A 26,123-nucleotide genomic window follows, 5' to 3' on the forward strand; every position below is an offset into this window, starting at 1 on the left:
TACTCCACTGAAAGCACCAGTGTGAAGTGCTCTCTGTGTGGCATAATGCTTAATTAGCAGGCAGCCCCACTATACACTAGCCCCATATAAAGTGCATTAAAATAAATTAAATTTGGGTGACAAAGGTCTGGATAATTGTAGCAAGGTTCCACCTCTGTCAAGAAAAGCTGCACTCTTTATGCCAGCTGGAGCAAAGGGCCGTTGGCACCAACTGCTAGTTAGGAACCCAGAAGAACCCAATATCTAATAAGGCATCCAAAGGTCAAATTAATGATCCAAATGGAAGTCACATTCCCAGCATAAGAGGTGCTGATACAGGGCTTGATTCTCCGCTATATTACTCCAGTTTTATGATGGGTTACACCAGTGCAAAAATGGTTTAATACAGTGATGAATCAGGCCCATAATTGCAAGCTCTTCTGTGTGCTTCTCTCAATTCCCAACGTTATATGATTTAATATGACCACTTATTTTTATAGGCAGCGCAGGTAGCGACACCTTTAGTTTAGATTGCCCAACACTTTCTATGATAAGAACTTGCTTTCAGCTGCTTACAACTTTGCCAAACATAAAATGTTTGGGCTGACATTCTACATGCCAGGTGTCTGCCTAAGCCTGAATTTTTTTGGGAAAGTTTCAGCTACAAATGATACAGCCATTGCCAAGAATGAGGTTAGAGAAAAAAAAACAGTGTTTGCCCATGTTAAAATATTCTTACTACTGCTTTGGTGGGAAGCTTTAGTGACTCCAGGATTTGGATCAGGGACTTGAAATTTGGCAGGGCAGTTGATGTCAGGAATGTGCCTTTTGCTGCCCCCGTGAAAATTCACCTATATTTGGCCAAGTCATAAGCCTCAAAAACAAACAAACAAACAAACAAACAAAACCCCTCAATTTGCATGTATGTATGAAGTAGAGACTTCGGCAGCTACATTCTCCACAGATTCTGTTTGCACTGAGAGTGCTCCATCCCCTTACAGTGCCCCGTGCTGATCAGCCTATGCATGTGGCTGCCTCCCCACAGTGGGGCTGAGCATACTCCACCACAAGGCTGCAGGTGCTGATCAGAACTTTCCTTTTGTTCCTCCCAGCTACTGTGGACTTGAACTAAGAGCAGGGTGACTCTCTCTCTGGTGCTCAGTGCTCCTCCTGCTGGCACACAGACAATATGGAGGAGAAGGATGAAGCTACCTGTCTTGAATGTTAGAAGCATGGGGACTGCAAGGGACCTTGAGAGGTCTTCTAGTCCAGTCCCCCGCACTCATGGCGGGACTTAAGTATTATCTAGACCATCCCTGACATATGTTTGTCTAACTGGCTCTTAAAAACCTCCAATGATAGATATTCCACAACCTCCCTAGGCAATTTATTCTAGTGCTTAACCACCCTGACAGTTAGGAAGTTTTTCCTAATGTCCAGCCTAAACCTCCCTTGCTGCAGTTAAGCCCATTGCTTCTTGTCCTATCCTCAGAGGTTAACAAGAACAAATTTTCTGCCTCCACCTTGTAACAATGTTTTATGTACTTGAAAACTATTATCCTGTCCCCTCTCAGTCTTCTCTTCTCCAGACTAAACAAACCCAATTCTTTCAATTTTCCCCCATAGGTCATGTTATCTAAACCTTTAATCATTTTTGTTGCTCTCCTCTGGACCTTCTCCAATTTGTCCACATCTTTCCTGAAATGTGGCGCCCAGAACTGGACACAATACTCCAGTTGAGGCCTAATCAGTGCAGAGTAGAGTGGAAAAATTACTTCTTGTGTCTTGCTTACAACATTTCTAATACATCCCAGAATGATGTTTGGTTTTTTGCAACAGTGTTACACTGCTGACTCATATTTAGCTTGTGATTCACTATGACCCTGGATCCCATTCTGCAGTACTCCTTCCTAAATGTAATTTCCCATTTTGTATCTCTGCAACTGATTGATCCTTCCTAAGTGAAGTACTTTGCATTTGTCCTTGTTGAATTTCATCCTATTTACTTCAGACCATTTCTCCAGTTTATCTAGATCATTTTGAATTTTAATCCTATCCTCCAAAGCACTTGCCACCTGTGTTCCCTCTAAGCTGCGTGCCTGCACAGCCACACAAGAGGTCATCAAGGGCTGTGCAGCTGATTAGTACAGCCGTGCAGGTGCGCACATAGGGATGTAGCCACAGGTGGGCCTGGAGAATGTGTAGGTAGGTAGATCCGTGGGGTGAGGTGGGGGTAATAAGGGGTAGCTGGGGGGTAGCGATGGGGAAGCTTGGGGCGTGCAGGGCTGCGGCAGGGAGAGACACCTCTCTCTCAGCTTTGGGGCTGTTGCGGGGCGAGACACTTCTCCCCCAGCTCTGGGGCTGCGGCAGAGCGAGACACCTCTCCCCCAGCCCCAGGGCTGCGGTGGGGAGAGATGCTTCTCCCCCAGCCCTGGGGCTGTGGCAGGGAGAGAGGGCTGTCTCCCAGCTTGGGTTGCGACACGGAGAGAGGAATCCCCTCAGCCCAGGGCTGTGGTGGGGACAGTTGCCTCTCTCCCAGTTCTGGGGCTGCGGTGAGGAGAGAGGGCTCCCCCCAGCCCTGGGCCAGTGGTGTCTCACTCCCCAGCTGAGGGATCCGGTTCTCTTGGGCTTAGCCAAGCAGTTTGTTTCCCCTGCAATCCAATCAGTACTCATCAACTGGTGATGACTGGCCTGCTCTGATGCAGCAGCACCCCGGGTGGCTTTTTTTGATCTGATACTTTTTAATGCAAGAAAGTGAAAATCTCAACCACGTGAGATCCCTCTCTCTAAATTTCCCTTTCACTCTTATTTAAAAAAATCTGACAGTATTCTACTCAGTAGTTACCCCACATGCTGTAGTGGCACTGTTGCGAGATGCAGCACTGTTGGAGGAATAGTGTGGCACTTTTGCATAAAGATAGCTTAATGGTTCTAACTGTCATGGTGGGAGGGATTTGAACGCAACTCTCAGTAGGTAACTACGAGCATGAATGAAGGGAACTGGTTACTCAGTCAGACTGAGGATTAACCGAACACTAGGTGGCAGAGTTGTCCCCTAGACCTACCCCTTCCTCTTTTCCTCCAAGATTTGCCACTGTAGATAAGAAGAGCAAAGGTATGGTTGGAGGATGTAGGCCCATCTTGAGACATCCTTTGGGTGGGTAACCTTAGCCAAGCTTTTCTGAATGTCCACATATTGTTTTTGTGTTGAAGGCTGGATAAACGTTCCTGTGCATGTGGATTATTTGGCATCCCTTGTAACTGATTGCTTAATTATTTGCTCCATTATCTTTCTGAGTACTGAAGTTAAGCTGATTGGCCTGTAATTCCCTGGGTTGTCCTTATTTCCCTTTTTATAGCTGGGCATTATATGTGTCCCTTTTCCAGGCCTCCGGAAATTCTCCCATTTTCCCTTCCGGGAGCTGCTCAAGGTAACCACCACCCGGCCAGAGCCAGGACACCTCACCCCCTCTTGCACCTCAACCCCCTGTCCTTAGCCCCCTCCCAAAGCCCATACCCACTCCTGAACCCCAGCCCCTTGCCCCAGCCTGGTGAAAGTGAGTGTGGGTGGAAGAGAGCATGCAGGGGCAGAAGGGGAATAGAGTGAGCAGGGGCGTCTGTGGGATTAGCTGGTTGGCAACACTGATGCTGTCCCTGCCGGCTGAGGGCCAGGGCCCGACCAGCGATTTTGTGGGGCTTGAGCTAAAAGAAGGGCCGAGGTCAGCCCGAGCCCTGTGATGTTGCGGCCAGCAGCACCTAGAAAAAAACCCGCACTCGGACTCCCCCTGCACAGAGGCGGGATCCGACCCCACGCTCTGCCGTAGCAAATGGGCCCAGCGGAAACTACGCTTCTGCTCACGGAGCTTCCGGCGGGCCGCGGGACCAATCAGATGTGTCCGTGGTACTAGGGACCGGCCAATGGGGCCGAGGCTGGTGGCGGTTGAAGTTTAAACTCTCGAACGGAGCGAGCTGGCCGCTGTTGGGACTTAGAGGCGCCGAGCCGGTGTCCGCGGACCTGTGACTGCCGCGCCGGGTGGGTGAGCGCGGCTCGAGGGGAGGAGCCCCTGGGTGGGCTCTGCGGGGCGCTGGGGGCCGCCCGGGGAGCGCTGGGGGCAGGACGGCTCCGGGGTGTCCCGGGAAGGGCTGGGCCTTCGGACGTGCCCCAGCGATCTCAGAACCTCGGTCTCCCCCTTCACCGTGAGGGAGGACGGGGGGGTCTACAAACCACCGTGTGGCAGGTGCACCAGCCCCGCCCGCCCTACGCAATGGGGGGCCGCTGCTGAGCCCCCCCCCCCCCCCGCAGGATTAGATTGTTATTGGTAAATGGCAGCAAAGGCGGGATTTCACCCTGCACCGGCAAACCCACAGAAACACGTTTCTGTCCGTCGTTACCGCCCCTTACCCATAGGCAAAGTAAGAAAACACACAGCTCCAGAGCTTCTGACTGAAAGATGTTTAGTTTGTATAGTTTTGTTCTGTGATGTTGAGAGAGTGTGTTTTATAAAGCGTTACCTTTCTGAACCCCCACCTCTGCTGTCAGTCAGTACTGATTGCCTGACCTCCCCTCCCGTCCCCCCCCCATCATTTCCTGTAGGGTGACCAGATGTCCCAATTTTGGGGTCTTTTTCTTATATAGGCTCCTATTCCCCCCCCCACCCCCTGTCCTGATTTTTCACACTTGCTGTCTGGTCACCCTAATTTCCTGCAACTGTGAAAATGTAAATTGATAAAAACGAAACAAAATGCTTAAAACCCGTAATTTAATGCAACTGAACATGTAAATAGGAAAAATGCTTAAAATAAGCATCTATATTATCTGCCAAAATTATAAAACATAGAATTCTGCCAAGTCTATGGAAGAGCCACAGTGGCTGTGCTGTTTCAGCCAACGCTTAAAGTTGGTGGTTCATTTAGTTAATACCCCATCAAGGGTCTCTCTCTCATCCTCACTCTTCTCAAATTGTAGCTTTAATAGGAGTATAACAGGAGTCCATGGTATTCTATCTGTCTGGCCCACCCCCTTTTACTGTAGCATCTAATTGCCTCACAATTTTTAATGCAGTTATTCTCATGACACCTTTGCAACACAGGAAAGTACTGTTATCCCTGTTTTACACATGAGGAATTGAGGCAGAGAGAGAGCTAAGTGACTTGCCTAAGGTTGTGGGAAGTCTGTGGCAGAGCAGAGAATTGGGTGTGTCAAGTAAGTCCCAGGCTAGTACCTGAAGCTCTGGACCACCCTTTCTCTATTGTTTACTTTCTTGTGTAGTGTTTCAGGAGAGGTCACCATGTCACAGGAGTGGAATGAGTGGGAGCTGAGTAAAGAGAATGTGCAACCCCTGAGACAGGGGCGGGTCATGTCTACCCTGCAGGAAGTTTTGGCTCAGCAGGAGACTTCCAGCCACACAGCTATTCAGCAGCAAAAACAGTGAGTAAAATATTGATCTGTTTTCATCAGTGTTTCTGTACCTTCTGTTGAGTTTCCACTATTAGTCTCCTGGCTATAAGAAGAGTGTAGGGAGCGGAAGTACAGTCTGAATCTTTACTAATACTGCTGTGTGTGGTTGTAGCACACTAAAGCTGTCAAAGGAATTTTCCTTTTATGCAATGTATAGATGAAGGGCTGGTGCCAGAGGAAATTCTTTCATGCTTCAATAGTGGAACGTTTAAACTGCAAGCACTAAGGCAGGGGTTCTCAAACTCTGGGGGTTGGGACCCCTCAGGGGGATTGCGAGGTTATTACATGGGGGGGTCGTGAGCTGTCAACTTCTACCACAGCTCTGCTTTGCTTCCAGCATTTATAATGGTGTTAAATACATAAAAAAAGTTGTTTTTAATTTATAAGGGAGGGTCGCACTCAGAGGCTTGCTATGTGAAAGGGGTCATCAATAAAAAAGTTTGAGAACACTGCACTAAGGAGAATCTCTTGTGTCTGAATATTCTTCTAAAGAGGAATATACAAATATTACAGGAGGATGTCCCTCCTTTTTCCCCCTTTGCTTTATAGTAATCTTCCAAATGAAAGTACTGAACAGGGAATGCGCAACTCCTACCATAATAATCTAGTAAGGGCGGCTACTTGTCAGGGAAAAACACCTCTCCACTATAATAATCCATCAAAATGGGCTACCTGTCAGTGGATTATCTTTCCCTCCCTGGTAACTTCCCATAGCAGGGTACAAGAATTCTCTTTGATGGGACCATATGACTCTCAGGATAGTAACTTGGAAATGTGCACTGAAAGGCTGTTCCAATGCCTCCTTGTTAAATGTCAGAATACTAGAAAACTTTGTGTCCAAGGGTGGTTTAAGAGCCTAATTTGGTTCCTTTGACACCAGTGGGAGCAGGATTGGGTCCTGCTGCAGGAGAAATAAACAAGTTTGTCTCCGAAGAAATAGTCACAGTGATTTAAATAGGAGTGAAGATCTTGTTTTCTGCCATGTTAACTATATCTTTGTAGTTACTTAGCTACTGTTTACGTATCATGTTGTATTTTTTCTAGGGGATTTGAATCTGAAATCCGCTTTTATTCTGGAGATGATCCATTGGATGTTTGGGACAGGTAGGCTATCTTTATTTTGCTAGAATGGGACAGTAAAATCTCTAATAGTTGGAAATTTGTAGAGAGTTTCATGTAGGTATTCACCCACGAAAGCTCATGCTCCAAAACGTCTGTTAGTCTATAAGGTGCCACAGAACTCTTTGCTGCTCACGTAGGAATGTTACAAGAAGTGAATAAAGTGCTTTCATTTTGTTAACAGAAACCCCCTCATCAATGGGTTAAGGTCTACAAAGAGAAATGTCTTCTGTTGTAATAGTCTATGATCTATCTTTTTTCAGTACTATAAACCAAATTTTTCTTCTTTTCTCTTCATAATATATAGAAATTAAGATGCCTCTATTTTTATACCATCTACAGGTACATCAAATGGACAGAGCAAACATTCCCTCAGGGTGGAAAAGAGAGCAATCTCTCAGCTGTGCTGGAGAGAGCTGTAAAAGCACTGAATGAGCAGCAGAGATACTACAAAGACCCTCGCTATCTCAGTCTCTGGCTCAAGTTTGTAAGTATCCTTTTGATGTTCTCTTAGGTACTTTCTTAAGCATTTTCTGAAGCTTTTGGATGTTACTGAACTGCTTTTCTTTGTACAGTGCATTTTGTGACTGCTACCAGTGCAAATTTAAGATTAGTTCTTTACACTTCTGTCAGGCACGTGATAGCTGTTCACAGTATAGGATTCATATACCAATCTGTCATTCAAAGACTGCTCTTCCAATGGAATCTTCAGGAGTCTTCTGGTGTCATTCAGCCTGGACAGAAATTGTACCTGGCTTTCTTCAGAAGTATTCATTTGAAAAACTACATATTTCTTCAGACTGATGCTGCTTGATTCTCTGATCAGTTAAACAGAGCAGAAGAAGCTTAAAGGAATGCAGCTGACTTGAAATCTAGTCAATTGTTTTTTTTTAAATATATAAACAGTGAGGGATAAATGAAGTGTCAGCTACTATATCTGCCCCTAAGCCTCAGAATGGCTCATGGTTTTTTATCCTTTGTTTTTCTTCTCTCCCCTGTTGCTGCATGGAAGGCACACACAAACAGAGGAAACTGACAGTGAAACTGAATACACAGCATAAATGGAAAGAAGAACATTTTCTCTAGTAATCTTTTCCTAGTTGTCTTAAATGTCATAACAATAGCAGGCAAAAATGTTTTTTGTTTTTTTAAAGGCACAGGTGCACCATATGCAACAGCAGTCCACAGGCTTCTTTAGGGGGCTCATTTTCCACTGCATATGCCCTGTGTGTTGCTAAGAGGCAGCACATCCTTTTGAAGCACTTTTTGCTTCCCAGAACCGGGTTCCTTCTGCCTATTACCCTCTCTTCTGCATCGCCCCGGTAGGGGGAGACTAAGTCTTCTGTTAGGCAAGATCCTTACTCATGGAAGACACATAATGTCCTCTAGCTACTATCACACATGAACACTTCATAAAGTTCATATCCTTTTCCTTGTCCCTCAGAGTGATGATTTCATTGGTCCCTTCAAGTAGGAAAATGGGTGATCCTGAACTGTCTAACATCTGTAGTTAAGATGAAGTGAGAATCCTGCTGCCACTCACCTGCCTTACAATGAAAAGCAGCTAATTCCAAAACTAATGTAACAGTCAAAAAAATAAAGTAAAATTGGAAGATCTTTATGGCAGGGGCTTTTTTTTTTTTTTTGGTTGTTCTGTAACTACAGTGCCTAACACAGTGGAGGCTTGGTCCATAACTAGGTCTCCTAGGTATTACAGTAATACAACTCTGCTTTCCTTCCAGTGAAGATCAGACCAGTATAAAGCTTTGCTTGCTTCTGAAGCAGAAGGAAGGGTTCTAGTTTTAGTGTAACTTCTCTAACCCAAGTTATAAAATAGGAGACCTGAAATAATTTAACACAATAAATGTTGATTAGCACTGTTCTGCTGGTTTCATAAGGTGCATTTGTTGGAGGGACTGGATCTGGATGGCTTGAGGTTAGTAATAGTGGCTTGTAGGTCACCGTTCTGAATCTAGCCTGGTTTGAGCGTGATTTTACAGTTAATGATATAGGATGCCCATTCAATTCCACATCAAAACTACCACTACCTTTCATCTTAGTTGGTACCAAATTGAGTTTGGTACTAAATGAATTCCCTAAATCCTAAGTCGCCTTCTGGATGCTAGAGGTAGTCTTTCTTCTTGCTTCTCTTCCCATTCCCCAAACGTCAAGCTGTTGATAGGGTAGGGTGTACCTGTTCTGAGGATTAACAGGACTTTTGCCTCCATGGCCATTAGTCTGGCACCTTAAACAATTCTTAAACACTATTTAAAGAGAGAAAATGCCTATATGTAAGTTTATGGGCCGGAATTTTCTACCACCCATGAAGTATATGCATGGAGTCATAGGTAACAATAGCAGTCTTGCTTAGTAGCACTATATTTGAATTTCTAGCAATTGCTTTCCTCATCTTGTGAACTCTTGATATTTCTCTTAAATACAAAGAATTATGTCTAACCTTGGGTCTACTCTTGTGGAACTTGAATTGAAAACAATGGAAGCCTTGCAGGTGCATCATAGGGTAGCAATTGACCCAGAGTCTTTATTTTTATTTTATTTCTTTTAACTTGGTGCAGTAAATCACTGAAACTTCTGGGCTATTGCAGGGAAACTACTGTAGTGAACCGTTGGACCTCTACAGTTATCTACACAGCCAGGAAATTGGCACATCGCTGGCGTTATTCTACATCACATGGGCAGAGGCACTTGAGGCGAGAGGTAGTTATAAGAAAGCAGATTTAATATTCCAGGAAGGGCTTCAGCGCAGGGCTGAGCCTCAAGACAAACTACAGTCCCATCACAGGTAAAACTTTCCCGTGGAATGAGTAAATATGGATTTGTTTTGTACGGCTCTGAATAGGCAACCTGCGTAGTGAAATTCACACTGACTTTTGCATTTCTTCAGGCAGTTTCAAGCCCGTGTCTCTCGACAGACCCTGCTGGGACTTGAGCAAGATGAAGAGGAGGAGTTGGATCTTCCTGTTATAACTGAAACCCAAAGGAGCTCACTGGCAGAACTGAAAGGCAAGGGGAAGAAAAACGTGAGAGCCCCAATCAGTCGAGTAGGCGATGCTCTTAAAGGTAAGTTCGGCTGGTCAATCCTTATGCTTATTGAAAAACAGTAATCTTGTGATGTCAAAAATACACTTGAGTATAGTATGCAAATAACTTCTGTCATAGGTCTCACCCCCACTTGGAGCTGTTGGGTTCACAAGATGGGGACCTGCATGGATCCTTCTAAACTTAAATCCTAGTTAAGATCTGGTAAAAGCTGCCACCACCCAATAAAGTACGTGTATTGGGACACAGTCCTTCCCCAAACTTCCCCTGGGGAACACAGATTCAATCTCCCTGAATCTCTACACACAGGGAAGCAGCCCACTTCCCCCCTCCCTCTCTCCTAGCCACTCTGGAGAGATTCACACCGATTCAACCCTGTGAATCAACCTCAGGAGGAACTCACTCTTCCCCCCTCCCCTTCCCTTGAATCTCCACAAGAGAAGGAATTAACCAAGTCCAAAGAAAAGAATTTATTAAAGAAAGAAAAAAGTACACTATCTCTGTATTACCAAGATGCAAAAATACAGGGTCTAAACTTATCAATCTCTGGAGAGAATTCCCCCTCCCCATTTCTTTCTCAGTAAAAGCAAAGTACCAGCAAACAGAAATAAAGAATTTCCTTCAGCAAACACACAATTGCAAATGTAGAAATCAAATTATAAGACTAATCTGCCTTTCTAATTAATACTCACTATTGGATAGTAGGAACTACTCCAGGAGAACTTGGAGACATGACTGGCCTCTCTTAGATTCAAAGAGAGCACAGAGCCAACAAGGAACACAGACAAAGGCTTCCCTCCACAGAGATTTGAAATTATCCTGCCCCTTGATTGGTCCTCTGGTCAGGTGTTTCTCAGTTTACTGAGCTTGTTAACCCTTTCCAGGGAAAAGAGACCTTAACCCTGATCTGTTTATTTATGACACTTCCTAACATTATTCATATACAACTTGTCTCCTTTTTACATCTAGCTGCAAACCGAGGCCAAAGCTTCCAGAATTCAACATCTCAACAGGTGTCAAATGGCCCAAATTTTGCTGTATTTGATGAGAACACAGCCTCAATCTCCAGAGCTGAGCTTCCTATACTTACACCACAGCCATGGGCAGCACCCCCAACAGGAAGGGCCAAAGAGAACGAACTGAAGGCAGGACCTTGGAACTCAGGCAGGGTAAGGAGTGGCAAGGCTGGTTGGCTAAAAAAAGGAGGAGGGAGGTTATAAGAGTAGGTGATTTTTCCCAGTCTCTTTCAAATTAAGTCTACGCATGCTATATATGAAGTAAAACTTACCTCTCTCCTTTAGGATTTAGCTTTATTGTAACTCGCATAACAATAACAAAAGCCTCAATCTAAGATTTCTTCCTAAGCCAGGCTATTTCTATAACTTCCTAAAAAATCTCCACATCTCTGCTTCCAGCCCCTTAGCTTCACTGATTTATAAGAAAGCTCCCTTTGCCACTGTGAAGTCAACAGATATATCTGCCGAGTCTAATTCTTGCTAACAAGAAGGTGCAACAGAAGAGACCTCATACCCTATTATGGAGCTAGGGTGGGGTGGAAAGGAGAGAAGCTGGCCAAGGGTGGAGTAGGAAAAGGGACGGGAGGGAAGGGGTAGGTGTGTGTGTGTGTGTACACACACGCACAAATTTTGGTTAGTTCAGTGACATGAGATAAGAGCAACACAGAAGATTAATTAGCTGCAGCTAATTTGGCTTAGTGCAGCACAACCTGTGGAACATTTTGAGGATGTGGTTGTACAGCTTTATATGCATGGGAAGGGGGTCAGTAACATTCCACAGGTCTAGTGGCCGGAGAACTGAGACTTAAGAGTGGTGGCAGTTAAGTTGATACACCAAAAGCATCAAGAAGGTATTGAGGAGAAGTTGCATCAAGGCAATACTCTAGCAATGTAGAGAGGCTTGCAGACAGACAGGGAAAGGCGGGGGGAGCAGAGATTGTGCTTCAGGCTGCTCCTCTTTGAAAAGAAGCAGTTTAGTCTCAGATGTTAGCTGAGAGCAGCTGAAATAAATCAAAAGTTTGTTTATATGGGTACTTCTGGCCTCCAACGCTCCAATACTGAATGACTTAGACAGAGCAGATCGTGAGAATAGATGTGGAAGAGTCAAAGGGCAGTAGAAAATATGACCACCTGAGTATCATGAGAGTGAAAATGGTTAGAAATCAAACAACTGAGAAGGAAAAGTAGGAAAGAGCAAAGGACTCAAATTATGGAAACCCTGAGAAAAGAATTGCCACTAGTTAAAGGGCAATTTGATTAAGAGAATGAAATGTGCTTGCATAGCTAGCATGTTGGTCCAAGTGAATGGAGTGTAGTTCACAGTATCTGAAGTTTTTAATTAGGGCTGTTGATTAATTGCAGTTAACTCATGTGATTAACTCAAAAAGATTAATCACGATTAATCACACTGTTAAACAATAAAAGACCAACTGAAATTTATTAAATGTTTTTGGATGTTTTTCTACATTTTCAAATATCTTTATTTCTATTACAACACAGAATACAGAGTACACAGTGCTCACTTTATATTTTTTATTACAAATATTTGCATTGTAAAAATGATAAACAAAATAAATTGTATGGGGTGAATTGAAAAATACTGGTATTGTAGTGCAATCCTGAAAGTGTAACTTACAAATGTAGATTTTTGTTGTTGGTGGTTGTTGTTACATAACTGCACTCAAAACAAAACAATGTAAAACTTTTAGAGCCTGCAAGTCCACTCAGTCCTACTTCTTGTTCAGCCAATCACTAAGACAAGCAAGTTTGTTTACATTTATGGGAGATACTGCTGCCTGCTTCTTTTTTACAATGTCGCCTGAAAGCGAGAACAGGCTTTCGCATGTCACTTTTGCAGACAGCGTTGCAAGGTATTTACGTGCCAGATATGCTAAACATTCGTATGCCCCTTCATGCTTTGGCCACCATTCCAGAGGACATGCTTCCATGCTGATGCTTTTTTTTTTTTTTTTAAACAAGCATTAATTAAATTTGTGACTGAACTCCTTGTGGGGAGAATTGTATGTCCCCTACTCTGTTTTACCCGTATTCTGCCATATATTTCATGTTATAGCAGTCTCAGATGATGACCCAGAACACTTTCACTGCAGATTTGACAAAACGGAAAGAAGGTACCAAGCAAGATTTCTAAAGATAGCTATAGCACTCAGCCCAAGGTTTAAGAATCTGAAGTGTCTTCCAAAATATGAGAGGGATGAGGTGTGGAGCATGCTTTCAGAAGTCTTAAAAGAGCAACACTCCAATACGGAAACAGCAGAAACTGAACCACTAAAAAAGAAAATCAACCTTGTGCTGGTGGCATGTGACTCCAATGATGAAAATGAACATGCGTCAGTCCACTCTGCTTTGGATCGTTATTGAGAAGAACCCATCATCAGCATGGACCTATGTCCTCTGGAATGGTGGTTGAAGCATGAAGGGGCATATGAATCTTGAGCACACCTGGCACATAAATGTCTTGCGACGGCGGCTATAACAGTGCCATGTGAACGCCTGTTTGAACTTTCAGGTGACATTGTAAACAAGAAGCGGGACTGGGTGCACTTGTAGGTGCTAAAGTTTTATGTTTGAATGCAGGTTGTTGTTTTTTTTGTACGTTCTTCTACATTTGTAAGTTCAACTTTCATGATAAAGAGCTTGCACTACAGTACTTGTATAAGGTGAATTGAAAAATACTATTTCTTTTGCTTTTTTACAGTGCAAATATTTGTAATAAAAAAATAAAGTGGGTACTGTACACTGTATTGTAATAGAAATTAATATATTTGAAAATGTAGACAACATCCAAAAGTATTTAAATAAATGGTATTCTATTGTTTAACAGTGCGACTAATAGCGATTAATTTTTTTAATCGCTTGACAGTCTTATTTTTAATTAAGGGGAATGAGAAGGAACAAGGGTTGCCAACTTGATGCTTCCTTTGACAACTTGTTCATAATCTGCAAGGAAGGAAAATAGGGAAGTCAGGAAGCACTCAGCTGAGAGTAGAGATTATGCTTCTGAAGTATTGGGGCAATCTTAAGCGAAAAGTGGGTGGAAGAGGAAAAAGATATTGACTGGGTAGTGAGGATTATCAGCATCTCTGGAATTGAAATAGGAGTCGAAAAGAAAGGTATGTGTGTCTGATGGCCATTTGGAAATTTTATAACTTGACTGCATAGCAGAAGGAAACTGAAGTGCTGGAGAAATATGGGTTTTTATGGAGGCAGGATTTTTAAGGACTAAGGAATGAGTTGTCATTGCGGACATCAAAAAGTCTGGGCAGAGAAGAACAAATCAGCCTGTGGGTGTGTTTAAGAATGAATCTTTAAGCTGCTAACATGGGGTTTCTGCTCCTTCAGCGTCCTCGCGGTAACATGAACTCTGGTATAGAGGTGCCCTGTATGCTGCCCAGTTTTACCCCATATGTGGAAGAGTCTGCACAGCAACAAGTCATGTGAGTTTCTATCGCCTCAGAAGGCTTGTAGTGGGAGCTGGCAGGGTTGGGGAGAAGGAGACAGCTGCCCTGAATTCTCAAAAGTCTACTTCATAAGTCTATGGCCTTCTTGCCTGTGTGGTGGTAGGGAGCAGCCAAGTCTGATCCAGGTTTGTAGCTATGTTTTGTAGTGTTTTTTGGAACTTTAGAGTCAGCTTAAGGGGTTTTCTTTTCAGAAAAGCTCTCAAAAAGTTTCCATGACAAGTGTGGAGAAGTATGTTACTTGGCTTGAACCTAGCTTCCTGCTTGTGCATTGCTCACTAAAATCCCTGTAAATTCCTCTGATGTTTTTATTGCTTCACACATCAGGAAAAAAATTAAAAAATGTTGAGGTTGTTTACCCCTTTCTGGAGAAGGTGACTAGTGATAGTTATTCTTGCCACAGCTATCTTGCAGTAGGGAAAGCGAGTGGAACATTGTTGCTTTTTTGACTGTGTATAAAATACAAAAGCAAGAACATCAAAGGCTTGGTTGCAGCACAGATTTTCCCTAATTCAAAGGGCTTGTCTACACAGTGTGAACAGTGCTGTATTAATGCACTCTAGGGAACTTTTAGTGTCTTCCGAGTCTACACAGGCCAGTTAGATTCCATGCATGTTAAAATTCATACCCCACAGTTGTGCATTACTGCACTGTGTAGCTACGCCCATAGTTTTGTATATTGTGCATGGAATCTAAGCCATGTCCTGGAACCATGCTACCTAGCTGTGTCCAAAAGTGTATCATAATCCAGGAACATGTTTATAACAAGGCAAGGTCCTGTCTATGCTAAATACATAAACAAATCTCACCTGTTATGGGATTTGCCTCATGCTATATAGTTGGGTCCCCTGACATGGTTGTTTCCTACAGTATAGGTTGAACCTTTGCTGTTTGCACAGTGTGGTCCCGTCTACACTTAAATTTAAAGAGAATTGAGAAACATTTTAAATATAGTTCCACCTAAATTAGCTTTCTAAGTGGTTTGGCCAGTCAGTTTTGGATGAGGCTATACCTTATGGGAACAGTTTAGAAAAGTGTATCCTGCTTACTTTTCTTGCTTAGATAACAAAATGAGTTGGGGGGGAGGTGATTGATGACAAGAAGCTGCAGGTGGCAAGTGAATCCATAAGGGTCTCTGGGGCTAAAGGCAAAAACTCCCACTCTAGAACATGCGTGTTGTATAGCAGGTGTATACTATTTGACTAGGCCTTATTGGTGCTTGTGTTCATTACCACTTACCCATAGGTGTCTACTTATAAATGTTCTGCCATTCCATTCCTTTCTGTTTGTTTCATGAGCTGATTTATGTTGCCCATAGGCTGTCCTGACCTTAACTGGATCCTTTGAGATATCCATACTTCCACCCATGCTCCCGTCTCTGGGGACTATGTGCTGAATGTTAATTATCTTTTGTTCTCTTAGTACTCCCTGCAAAATTGAGCCCAGCATAAATCATGTTTTAAGTGCTCGGAAGCCTGGGAAGGAAGAAGATCCACTACAACGGGTGCAAAATCATCAACAGGACAGTCAGGAGAAGAAAGAGGTTGCAATGTATTGTAAAGAGAGAGTTTATGCTGGAGTAGAGGAGTTCTCCTTGGAGGAGATCCGAGCTGAAATATACAGAAAGAAAGCAAAAAAGAGAAGGGAAGGTATGCATCAAAATGGGATGACTGGAAGTTTCTTCAGATTGATTCAGAAAACTACACTTGCAGTTTCCATTAGGTGTGGCAGCCTTCTTTATTGCTACCGTTGAAGGCAAAGCATCAGGTAGGACTGTTGCTTAGCACCTGTTGATACTAAGGCCTGGTCTACACTAAGGGCGGGGGTCGAACTAGGGTACGCAAGTTCAGCTACGCTATTCGCGTAGCTGAACTCGAAGTACCCTAGTTCGACTGACTTACCCGTCCAGACGCGGCGGGGTCGAACTCCGTGGCTCCAAGGTCGACTCCGCCACCGCCATTCGCGGTGGTAGAGTTCCGGAGTCGACCGCAGCGCTTCCAGAGTTCGAACTATCACGTCTAGATCAGACGCGATAGTTCGAACTCCGAGAAGTCGAACTCACCGCGTCGACCCACGCGGTGAGTATGGACCTGCCCTAAGAGTAGAAAACCAGAAACTGAGGACTGAGAAGACTTATGTGGAGGTCTATAATGGGTTGGGGAGGGGAAAAAGAGGTTCACTGGCTCATCAGTGTTAATAGGTGAACCATTGTGGATGACAGCACTCCTCAAGCTCTTACTAGCAAGGAATGTGTGCTGTCTGCCTCAGTTATAGGGGTTTATCCAGGAACATCAGGGATTAAACTGGATCTGTTTGGCAAATGGGCCTTTTTACCTATCTGATCCTCTTTGGTTCTGTTAATAGTAGGGCTGTCGATTAATCACAGTTAACTCGCACGATTAACTCAACAAAATTAATCATGATTAACAAAATTAATTGCAGTTTTATTCGCACTGTTAAACAATAGAATAGCAATTGAAATTTATATAATATTTTGGACGTTTTTCTGCAGTTTCATATATATTCTGTGTTGTAATTGAATTTTGAAGTGTATATTTTTTATTACAAATATTTGCACTGTAAAAATGATAAACAAAAGAAATAGTATTTTTAATTCACCTCATATGAGTACTGTAGTGCAATCTCTTTGTCATGAAAGTGCAACTTACAAATGTAGATTTCTGTTTGTTACATAACTGCACTCAAAAACAAAACAATGTAAAACTTTAGAGCTACAAGTCCACTCATTCCTACTTCTTTTTCAGCCAATCACTAAGACAAACAAGTTTGTTTACATTTACAGGAAATAATGCTGCCCTCTTCTTATTTACAATGGCACCAGCAAGTGAGAATAGGCATTTACGTGGCATTTTTGTAGCCAGCATTGCAAGGTATTTACATGCCAGATATGCCAAACATTTGTATACCCCTTCATGCTTCGGCCACCATTCCAGAGGACATGCTTTCATGCTGATGACTCTCATTTTAAAAAAATAGTGTTAATTAAATTTGTTACAATTCTCCCCCAAGGAGTTCGGTATGTCCCCTGCTCTATTTTACTCGCATTCTGCAATATATTTCATGTTATAGCAGTCTCAGATGATGACCCAGCGCATGTTCTTCATTTTAAGAACCCTTTCACTGCAGATTTGACAAAATGGAAAGAAGGTACCAATGTGAGATTTCTAAAGATAGCTACAGCACTCGACCCAAGGTTTAAGAATCTGAAGTGCCTTCCAAAATCTGAGGTGTGGAGCATGCTTTCAGAAGTCTTAAAAGAGCAAAAGACCAATGTGGAAACTACAGAATCCGAACCACTGGAAAAGAAAGTCAACCTTCTGCTGGCATCTGACTCGAATAACGAAAATGAACATGCGTTGGTTTGCACTGCTTTGGATCGTTATTGAGCAGATCCCATCATCAGCATGGACGCATGTCCTCTGGAATGATGGTTGAAGCATGAAAGGACATATGAATCTTTAGCGCATCTGGAACGTAAATATGTTGCAACGCTTGCTACAGCAGTGCCAGGAGAATGCCTGTTCTCACTTTCAGGTGACATGGTAAACAAGAAGTGGGCAGCATGATCCCCTGCAAATATAAACAAACTTGTTTGTCTTAGCGATTGGCTGAACAAGAAGTAGGATGCAGGCTCTAAAATTTTACATTGTTTTATTTTTGAATGCGTTTTTTTTGTACATAACTCTACATTTGTAAGCTCAACTTTCACAATAGAGATTGCACTACAGTACTTGTATTAGGTAAATTGAAAAATACTATTTTTTACAATGCAAATATTTGTAATAAAATAAATATAAAGTGAGCACTGTACATTTTGTATTCTGTGTTGTAATTGAAATCAATATATTTGAAAATGTAGAAAACACCCAAAATATTTAAATAAATGATATTCTATGATTGTTTAACAGTGCAATTAATCGTGGTTAATTTTTTTAATTGCTTGACAACCCTAGTTAATAGTCTAAATAGATACCATTCCCCAGGAAGTAAGGTGGGGAAACTTTTTCTTTACAAGAGGATCTTGTGTCTGTTACTGAGGGTGTGCATAGTTTGGGCTTGGCTACAGGGTTACTCATAAGGAATACATACATAGTCTTTCCTTCTTTAGAGGAGTTTCATGCCATAGCACAGCAGACAGCAGAGATGCAGAGGAGGATTGAAGAGCTGGAGAAGAAGCTAAAGGAGAAAGATGATGACCAGCAGCAGAGACCATCTGAGCAGGTATCTTCTTCCCTGTTCATTTGTGCTAATGGCCTACCTGTATGAAGGCAGATGAAAGTTCTAATGGAACAGTGACTCCTTTTTTTTATCTGGCTAGTACAGTTTCCTCCCTCTTACTCTGAAGGGATATTTAAATTTTTGGTATAAATAAGTCATAAGGCCACCACCCTAATAACTGAAAAATGGGAGAAATATTGTTTTCTATAGGTGTTTCGTTTTTTTTCCAGTTTATTTTAACTACGATGGATAAAAATTAATGGCTTTAAAAAATCTGACTTATTTAAATCTGAGTTTTTTATTTATTTTTTTTTCTTTTAAAACTAAATTTGACAACCTATGTTAAGGTCTGAGCTTCTATTGAAATTGTGTAAATAAAAATATACTAAATGCAAGAGCCCACCTCAAACTTATTTACTTAAAGGCTGCTTTGTACATATTGAATTGGAAGAAAACATTTTTCACTTCTGATGTCAACCTTTATAAATGTGGCACAGTCTGTCATATGCTGCACTACATTTCTATATAATTTTCAATCCTAAAAGTGAAGTGAATGTTGGTGTTACATTTTTTCCAAATGTTAGTAATTTGCTGGAAAGTTTAGCAGAAATACTTTTTTCTTATGTATCCAATGCATCCATAAGGTAGTTTTTAACTAGAAATAAAATTGCTGTTTAAAAATGCCCAAACAGAATTCTAACGTCCATCCAAATACAGCTAGACACAAATTATGAATAAACAGTTAATTATCTAGTAAATACACTTTCTAACCATGCACTTTCTTACATTTATTCACAGTCTTAATTTCTATTTTAAGCTATGTAATTGCTCAAATAAATGTGTGTAGTTATGCTGTATGCTCCTGGCTAACCAAGTACCAAATTAAGTGTAAAAACTATATTTAATTGTAAATAATAAAATCAGCACGTCATTATTATACCAACTAATGAGAATCTTTCTTTAGAAAAATAAAGTGCATACAGGAAGCATGATTTAAATTGTTTTAAATAAGTTAACTGCTTTCTGATTTTAAATCATCATTAAAATCGGTGATTTAAATAAGCGATCAATCTACCTTGACTTTAACTACACACATAATGCTGTCCCGTACAGTTTTGGAAGTTGGTAGTATGGCTTGCAATTCACTCACTGAGTGCTCTCTCTCTCTCACCTCTGCCACTTCCTCTTTCATGGTCACAGCCAACAGAGGAGAGGGAGCCTGCAAGAATGGAATCGGTTTTGATGGGCGCTTCAGAGCCTCTTGAAGCACAAGGAGAAGTTGCTTTCTCCAGCACAGTAGCACTCACTGCAAGATCTCTTGTGAAGAAACTGACTGGATTGCAAAGGTAGTGCAGGATTTGCTTTGGGAGCAGGCGGTGGAGAGACTCTGCCTCAATGTGGTTTTGTTTGCATTTTTTAGTATGGATCACTTTCTGGGAAGCCTGTTTTTTAATTTTTCCTCATGTTTTTCGAAAAACTATCATACATCAAAATATATCCTGATCTCTGTACAGGCCTCTGAGCAGAATCAGGTATCTGTCTTCAGAGGATTTTAATAATTTGTCTGAGAGGAGTAATGTTTAGTGTGTTTTATACCATAGCTGAGTTCAGCTTGCTCGTCTACTAAGTCTAGTTAGGGGCTGCATGCATGTATTAAAAACTTGCCTATATTTTGTTCACAGTGAGTCCCAGTTGGCAGAAAATGCTCAGCAGCACGAACAGCCATGCTCGAAGGGTAAGTTCTGTTGGCATTGATACCATTTTGAGAAAAAGCTGTGTTGATGGGAAGTAGTCATTCAAATGAATAGCAGAACTGTGTGGATTAGAATAGTGAAAAGAACATGCTTAATGGCCATTGGTCTTGTTCAGGGGTCTCAGATGCTCAGTGTTCTGTTGATTAAGAGGTGTGACTATTTAAAGAGACTTGCAAATCTAATAATTTTAATAGCTGAGGAACCTTCCTCCTTTTTCCGGTGTACAGTTCTAGAGTTTCATACTCTCTCTCTCTCTTTGAGACTGATATCAGTTTAGAGTGCCTTCTGGAGGAGCTGGTTAGTAGTCTACAGTTGGACTGCTGTAGTTGAGAGTGCCTTTTCTCAGACCTTGTGTACTCTACTCGTTCCTGAAAGGGTGTGGGCTGACGAAATTATCTTCTTGATGGTCAGACATGAGATTACTATTCCTTATTGACAGAAATAACCTAGCGTCTAGCTGTGCGCTCAGAAATCCGGAGAGACAGTGTGGTTTTGGATGACCAGGATGAGCAGAAAGTTGAGACCACATTTAAGAAGAAAAGTACAAGCTATAAAGAAAATTCCAATTCCAAACATAGCACACTGGCTCATTAAGAACCATCCTTTTACTTTCTGAGTTTCTTTAACATGGCAAAACCAAATGATCTTAACACAATGAGCCACTATTGTGTTTTAAATGGGGTGCTTTTAAGCATGAGTCCAAATACTTCCTGTTAGGACAGGCACTTTGAGCTGTCTTTTATATGGGTCTGAAGCACCATTGTGTATGCTGTGCAGGAGTATCTGTCTATATTACCCCATCTCTTTTTTTTTAATTCCAGATGCAGATCTCCCTCCTTCACTGGATCCTACTACGTTTTTCTCCATATTTGATGAATCGTCTGTATCAGAAAACCAGAATGTCAGGTTATAGAATCACTGAAATGTGTATATATAATAAATTGCCCAGACTACCCCCATACCACTCCCTTTACTGCACAATTATTCATCACAGTATTCCTTTTTTTGCATTGTCTAGTTTTGTCTCACTGCTCTTGGGAGATTCCACAGCCTCATGGTCAGGAAAAAAATTCCCCAATATTCATCCTAAATCTTTCCTTTATTAATTCCACATAATTATTCTCTTCTCGCAGTGCATCTTCTCCCCTCTTTTCCCCCCACCCCCTCCACACACACATACTACCTTAACAAGATTGTCTTCATTCTTGGTAAGTAGTTTATTGTATTGGTTTGTAGTTCTGACCTAAAAAGGAGGCAAAGTGGTCTTGAAGTGTTGAGTGAATTGCTCTCCTATAGAGACTTAAAAGTTATTTTTGTAAATATTTAATGCAATGTCACTTTTTTGTTTAGTCATCCTGCAGGCTGCCCACAGAAAAGTGCCCGACGTCCCCTTGCTGTTCGTAAACCTTCAGATAGTATCACCACCAAGGAAAATATATCACCAGAAGTCTGCGTAAGGAGAAATTTCCTCTATCAGCTCTTGGAGGAGAGGAGGAGGTGTAGAATGTGCTATTGCTGAACTTGGTGATGGTGTGATAGAAGGACTAATGAGTCCTTGATGGAAACTAGCAGTACCATACTTTCATAAAGGGATCCCTGGCTTTTCTCTTTGGTTTGCGAGCCATTGGAGTGACTTTCAGATCACACTGCAAGACTTGTTTGTTTTTAGCTTTCTCTTGAGACATGGCTGATCAGGACATGAATGCAGCTTTTTTGGGGTGGAGGGATGCTTTAAACAACACTAAAGCATAATGCAGTTATGGCATGTTAATGACTATTTCTTATACAACTTGAACAGACCTAGTCATTGCTTCAGAGTTTACAGTGTAATTTGAACAAACATGGAATGTAGAGCAAATCATAAGTTATGATGATTTTAAAGTAGGGAGTGAGATGGAGGGAGGAGGACACTGCACAGAAATTGAAGTTGTTGACAGAAAACAAGGCTATAAAAGTGGGCAGAGAAGACAACAGATACGTGGTTAGAAACAGAATGGAAAAGTCATTAAGGTGAGAGGGCAAGATGGGAAACAGTAAAAAGCAAGAAGAGACAAGGTACAAAGTGGGGAGTGAGGGATAACAAGGCAGGGGGCAGAGTTGAGCAGAGTCTTAGCAGTCAAGATGAGTTTGAACTTTATGAGGAAGTAGGTAATGAGCAAGTGAAGGGGTTTGAGAGAGGAAGATATAATTAGGATGGCTAGAGATATGATTAAGGCTGAATGCTGGATAGATTGAAGAGGAGAAAGGTGAATATCAGTGAAAACTGAGTAGATAAGACTGCAGTAGTTCATGTGATACATGATGTGAACCATGGGTTGGCTGAAGAGAGGATGAGGTAGGGGCGTTTTTGTTTTTTTGGCAATGTGATAGAGGAAGAAGCATTTAGATTTGGTGAGAGCCAAGATGTCGAGGAAAGGGAAGAGTAAAAGAGACCCTCAAAGTTGCAACTTTGAGCAATAGGAATGAGACTGGATTTGTCACCAATGATGGAGAAAGTAGGCAGGGCAGTTTCAAAAAAGAGAAGTTCAATTTTTGCCATGTGTAAGTGGTGAGACATCTCTGAAGAGATATGGGAGCCTGTACAGAATGGGAGGCAGAAAGGGTAGAAGGGTAAAAATAACAATGGTTCTACATGTAGGCAGCCAGAAGGCTAATGGAAAGGAGAGAGACTGGCCTTTAGGGCAGTGTTTCCCGCATCATGGGTCGTGTGTGTCCCCTTCTGCTCCTGCTTACCCTGAGCATCAGGCAGTGACAAGGGCAGCAGGATCCAGATGGCGGCAGCAGCACAGAGGACGCAGCCAGAGCCAGTGAGCAGTCAGTCAGCAGCCTTTCTCTGCCCTGCGTGTTGCCTGGAGGCTGCTTCCTTCATGCTGCTGCTGCCCGGATCCTGTTCTCACTTCCCTTAGGCAGCAGAGTGGGGAGCAGGATCTGGGAAGCAGCAACAGTACAGAGGAAGCAGCTGGAGCTAGCAAGCAGACAACACCCTGGTGGGGAAAGTGGCCTGGCCATGGGGAGAGAGGGGGTCCAGCTAGGGGCTGCGGGTGGGGAGAGTAAGCGATGGTGGGGACAGCTGTGGAGGAGCGGAGATGAGGAAGTAGGAGCAATGGGGGCCCTCAAAAGACACAAATGCATTTGGTGGGTCACCTTTATTAAAAAGTTTAGGAACCACTGCCTTAAGGCATGTCCAAAAGGGAAGACTGAGGAAATCTTTCTCCTGAGGCAATTCTAATTATGAAGGCTTGGTTAGCAAGGTAGGAGAACTAAGAATTGGACAGTCCTGAAGTCCAAAAAAACTGAGGGTCTCAAGGAGAAATGTGGAGAGTGGTTGTGTCAAAGGTTCAGGGTGTTGCAGGTGAATGATTATTGAGAAGAGATCTTTAGGACTTTGGAATTTGGAAGTCATTAATGGCTTTGAAGGCTGTCTGTCTTGAGTTGTGAAGGATTTTAATGTTTGTTACACTTTTTTGATTTGATTTTTAACTTTTTATAATGTGCCTACTGAACATACACAGATTTAGATGAAAATAAATTTTATTCGGTTATCACTTTACTAGTCACTGAAATTCACCCACTTCTGAGGTGAATGGTAGTAAGCTTTAGTTTAAACAGTTCTCAGCAATGCTATGTTAAATAATAGCTCAGGACAGAAAGAAAATGATATAATTCTAGGTAGGCAGAACTCAGTTACCCAACTAAAACTAACAGTATGATATAGGAGGAGCATATGAAGCCTGTGCCAGAGATACCTTTCATCCAAGATGAGAAGAGCCAGAAGGGAAGAGAAATACAAATTTTGATGATTGTGCAGTGGGAAGAAGGGGATGATCAGATGACTGTACTGGCTATGGGAGTAGTATAAACTAGAAAAGGAGTGAGAAAGGGGACAGAGGTCATTGGAGGAGGTGACATGGGTTTAAAAATTAAAAATTTTAGTTTTATATTTTGTTGTATATTTGCATATACAGTAGAACCTCAGTTACAAACACCTCAGGAATGCAGGTTGGTTGTAACTCAAATGTTCGTAACTGAACAAAACATGATGGTTCTTTCAAAACCTTGAAACTTTGCTATGCAGAAGAAAAATACTGCTTTCCTTTTTATTTTTTTAGTAGTTTAACACAGTACTGTACTGTATTTACTTTTTTTGGGTCTCTGCTGCTGTCTGGGTTGGGGTTTTTTTTTCTACTTGTTCTAAATGAGGTGTGTGGTTGACTGGTCAGTTTGTAACTCTGGTGTTTGTGACTCTGAGGTTCTACTGTAAACTGTCAGAAAGCAGAATTATGTACAATGTACATTGTTAATCAGCATAAATACCAAGGACATCCAGTAGTGTGCCATCTGGAAGTTTTCAGGAAGGAAGCTAAAAATGAGAAACAAGTTGCTTTTTGTGTTGGAGAGTAGGGGGAGGTAGATATCTTCAGAGGCTTTTTATATGTGACAGGCTTTTTACTAGAAACTGTTCAAGACCAAAAATAAAATCAAATCAAGAGGCTGGGTGGTAGCTGTCACCTAATTGTTCTGCTTTCTACTTGTTTCAGGATGAGCTCCATGGAATTGAACCCTTAGCTGAAGATGCAATTTTGACTGGCTCCTATAAGAACAAAACCCTTTGCCCCAGCCCAGAAGATACATGTGACTTTGTTAGGGCAGCCCACTTGGCATCAACTCCCTTTCATGGTGTAGTGGCACAGAGAATCCAACCTCCTACCAATCCAGAGAGTACCCTGAAGGAAGAGTGTCCAGAGCCTAAGAGCACATCTCTGAGCCAGCAAATCCCTATTTGTGAGGGTATCTACAATGAAACTCTTTGCATTAAGAAGCTGAGGTAATTCTCTGTGGATCACATCTCCATCAAGAGCAAAATACCTTATGCCCTTTTTTCCTGTTTGAGTCTTTGGTTGCTGGGAGTCTCTCTCTCCCAAGATTAGATGTAACAAATATGGTTAGTAGAGCCAGGTGTACTTAGCACATCATTTTTCCAGCTCAGTCCAGGATTTGGGTTGCATTTTGCCATTCTTCGAGATGTTACACCAATAAAATAGAATTCATTGTTCAGCCAACAGTCACAGCTTTGCTGCAGTGTTTAACTTCATGCTCTGTGTATCTAAAGATTAAAGCTGAGTAAAAATTTTAGCCAAAATTATTAGAGAGAATAACCAATTCTGGTTATATTTCAGGGTTTCCTACTTTCTTATTAATAATGGTTTGGCTCAGGAGGGCTTGTCCAGTCTCCATTTCAGGATGAAAAGGGGATTGTGAATTCATTCAGTATTTACTGGGGATGTCTGGCATATTTTTGTAGCTAAGGGATTGGCATCCAGGCACCACAGCAGCTAGAAGGTTGAGTAGCTGATAGTCTTCTCATTTACAGCCCAATTATGGAAGCAAGTCAGGAAGACACCCGCTCCTCTGGTTCATCTGTTTCCTCAGCCTCCTCTCTTTCCTCTGTTACACATATCTCCACTATTAAATATCTGCATATCCCTGAGAAACTGGAATTGGTTCAGAGCCTGCCTGTTGAAATGGCTAGCGACACTGGAGGCAGTGAAGACACTACTAGTAAGTACCAAGTCTGAATTTTACTTGAGACAACGTGTCTTAGATTTGAGCTCAGCTGCAGTCTCTTCAGTATGCATGTCCTGTATTCTGCTGTACTTTGTGTCAACGTCTCACTGGCTTTATGGTTTTATAAGTGTAAGTCTATGCAGTGGGCTGTGATATCCTGTCTTATAACTAGGCTGAGTAACAGTATGGGGGATATAAATAAAACGAATTTTGAAGGATGTTAATATTAAATGGGGAGAGGGATCATTTAAGGTAATATAATGGAATATAATTAAGAGTAATGGGATGAAATTAAGAAATGGAAAAATAAGGGCTTTTCTACACATGAAAAGGAATCCAGAATAAGGTAGAGTCTGAATTTAAAGCGCATTAACTATTCCTGATTAACTCCTTGTATGGACATTTTTATTCTGGAGTAACTCTCTCTGTAGACAACCCTTAGGTTGAATGGCAG

General features: G+C 42.1%; 1 protein-coding gene across 3 annotated transcripts in view; it reads left to right on the plus strand.

Annotated features, from left to right (window-relative positions):
• The first annotated feature begins 3,869 nt into the window (after positions 1–3,869).
• BUB1B (BUB1 mitotic checkpoint serine/threonine kinase B) overlaps positions 3,870–26,123 on the plus strand; it is a 42,240-nt gene continuing 19,986 nt past the window's right edge. The window contains exons 1-16 of one of the 3 annotated variants that reach the window (XM_045016629.1): positions 3,870–4,012; positions 5,249–5,407; positions 6,482–6,541; positions 6,899–7,043; positions 9,163–9,359; positions 9,462–9,637; positions 10,586–10,785; positions 13,996–14,090; positions 15,534–15,760; positions 18,241–18,353; positions 19,551–19,696; positions 20,033–20,085; positions 20,926–21,010; positions 21,455–21,557; positions 24,643–24,929; positions 25,476–25,663. In XM_045016629.1, coding sequence (XP_044872564.1) covers positions 5,268–5,407; positions 6,482–6,541; positions 6,899–7,043; positions 9,163–9,359; positions 9,462–9,637; positions 10,586–10,785; positions 13,996–14,090; positions 15,534–15,760; positions 18,241–18,353; positions 19,551–19,696; positions 20,033–20,085; positions 20,926–21,010; positions 21,455–21,557; positions 24,643–24,929; positions 25,476–25,663 — 2,215 coding nt within the window. In that variant the 5' untranslated portion in view covers positions 3,870–4,012; positions 5,249–5,267. Of the gene's footprint in view, positions 4,017–4,374; positions 4,393–5,248; positions 5,408–6,481; positions 6,542–6,898; positions 7,044–9,162; positions 9,360–9,461; positions 9,638–10,585; positions 10,786–13,995; positions 14,091–15,533; positions 15,761–18,240; positions 18,354–19,550; positions 19,697–20,032; positions 20,086–20,925; positions 21,011–21,454; positions 21,558–24,642; positions 24,930–25,475; positions 25,664–26,123 lie in introns of those variants that run through there. The other 2 variants (XM_045016630.1, XM_045016631.1) reach the window with 2 other exon arrangements.

Source organism: Mauremys mutica, chromosome 4 (genome assembly GCF_020497125.1).
Source record: "Mauremys mutica isolate MM-2020 ecotype Southern chromosome 4, ASM2049712v1, whole genome shotgun sequence".
Lineage (NCBI taxonomy): Eukaryota > Metazoa > Chordata > Testudines > Geoemydidae > Mauremys > Mauremys mutica.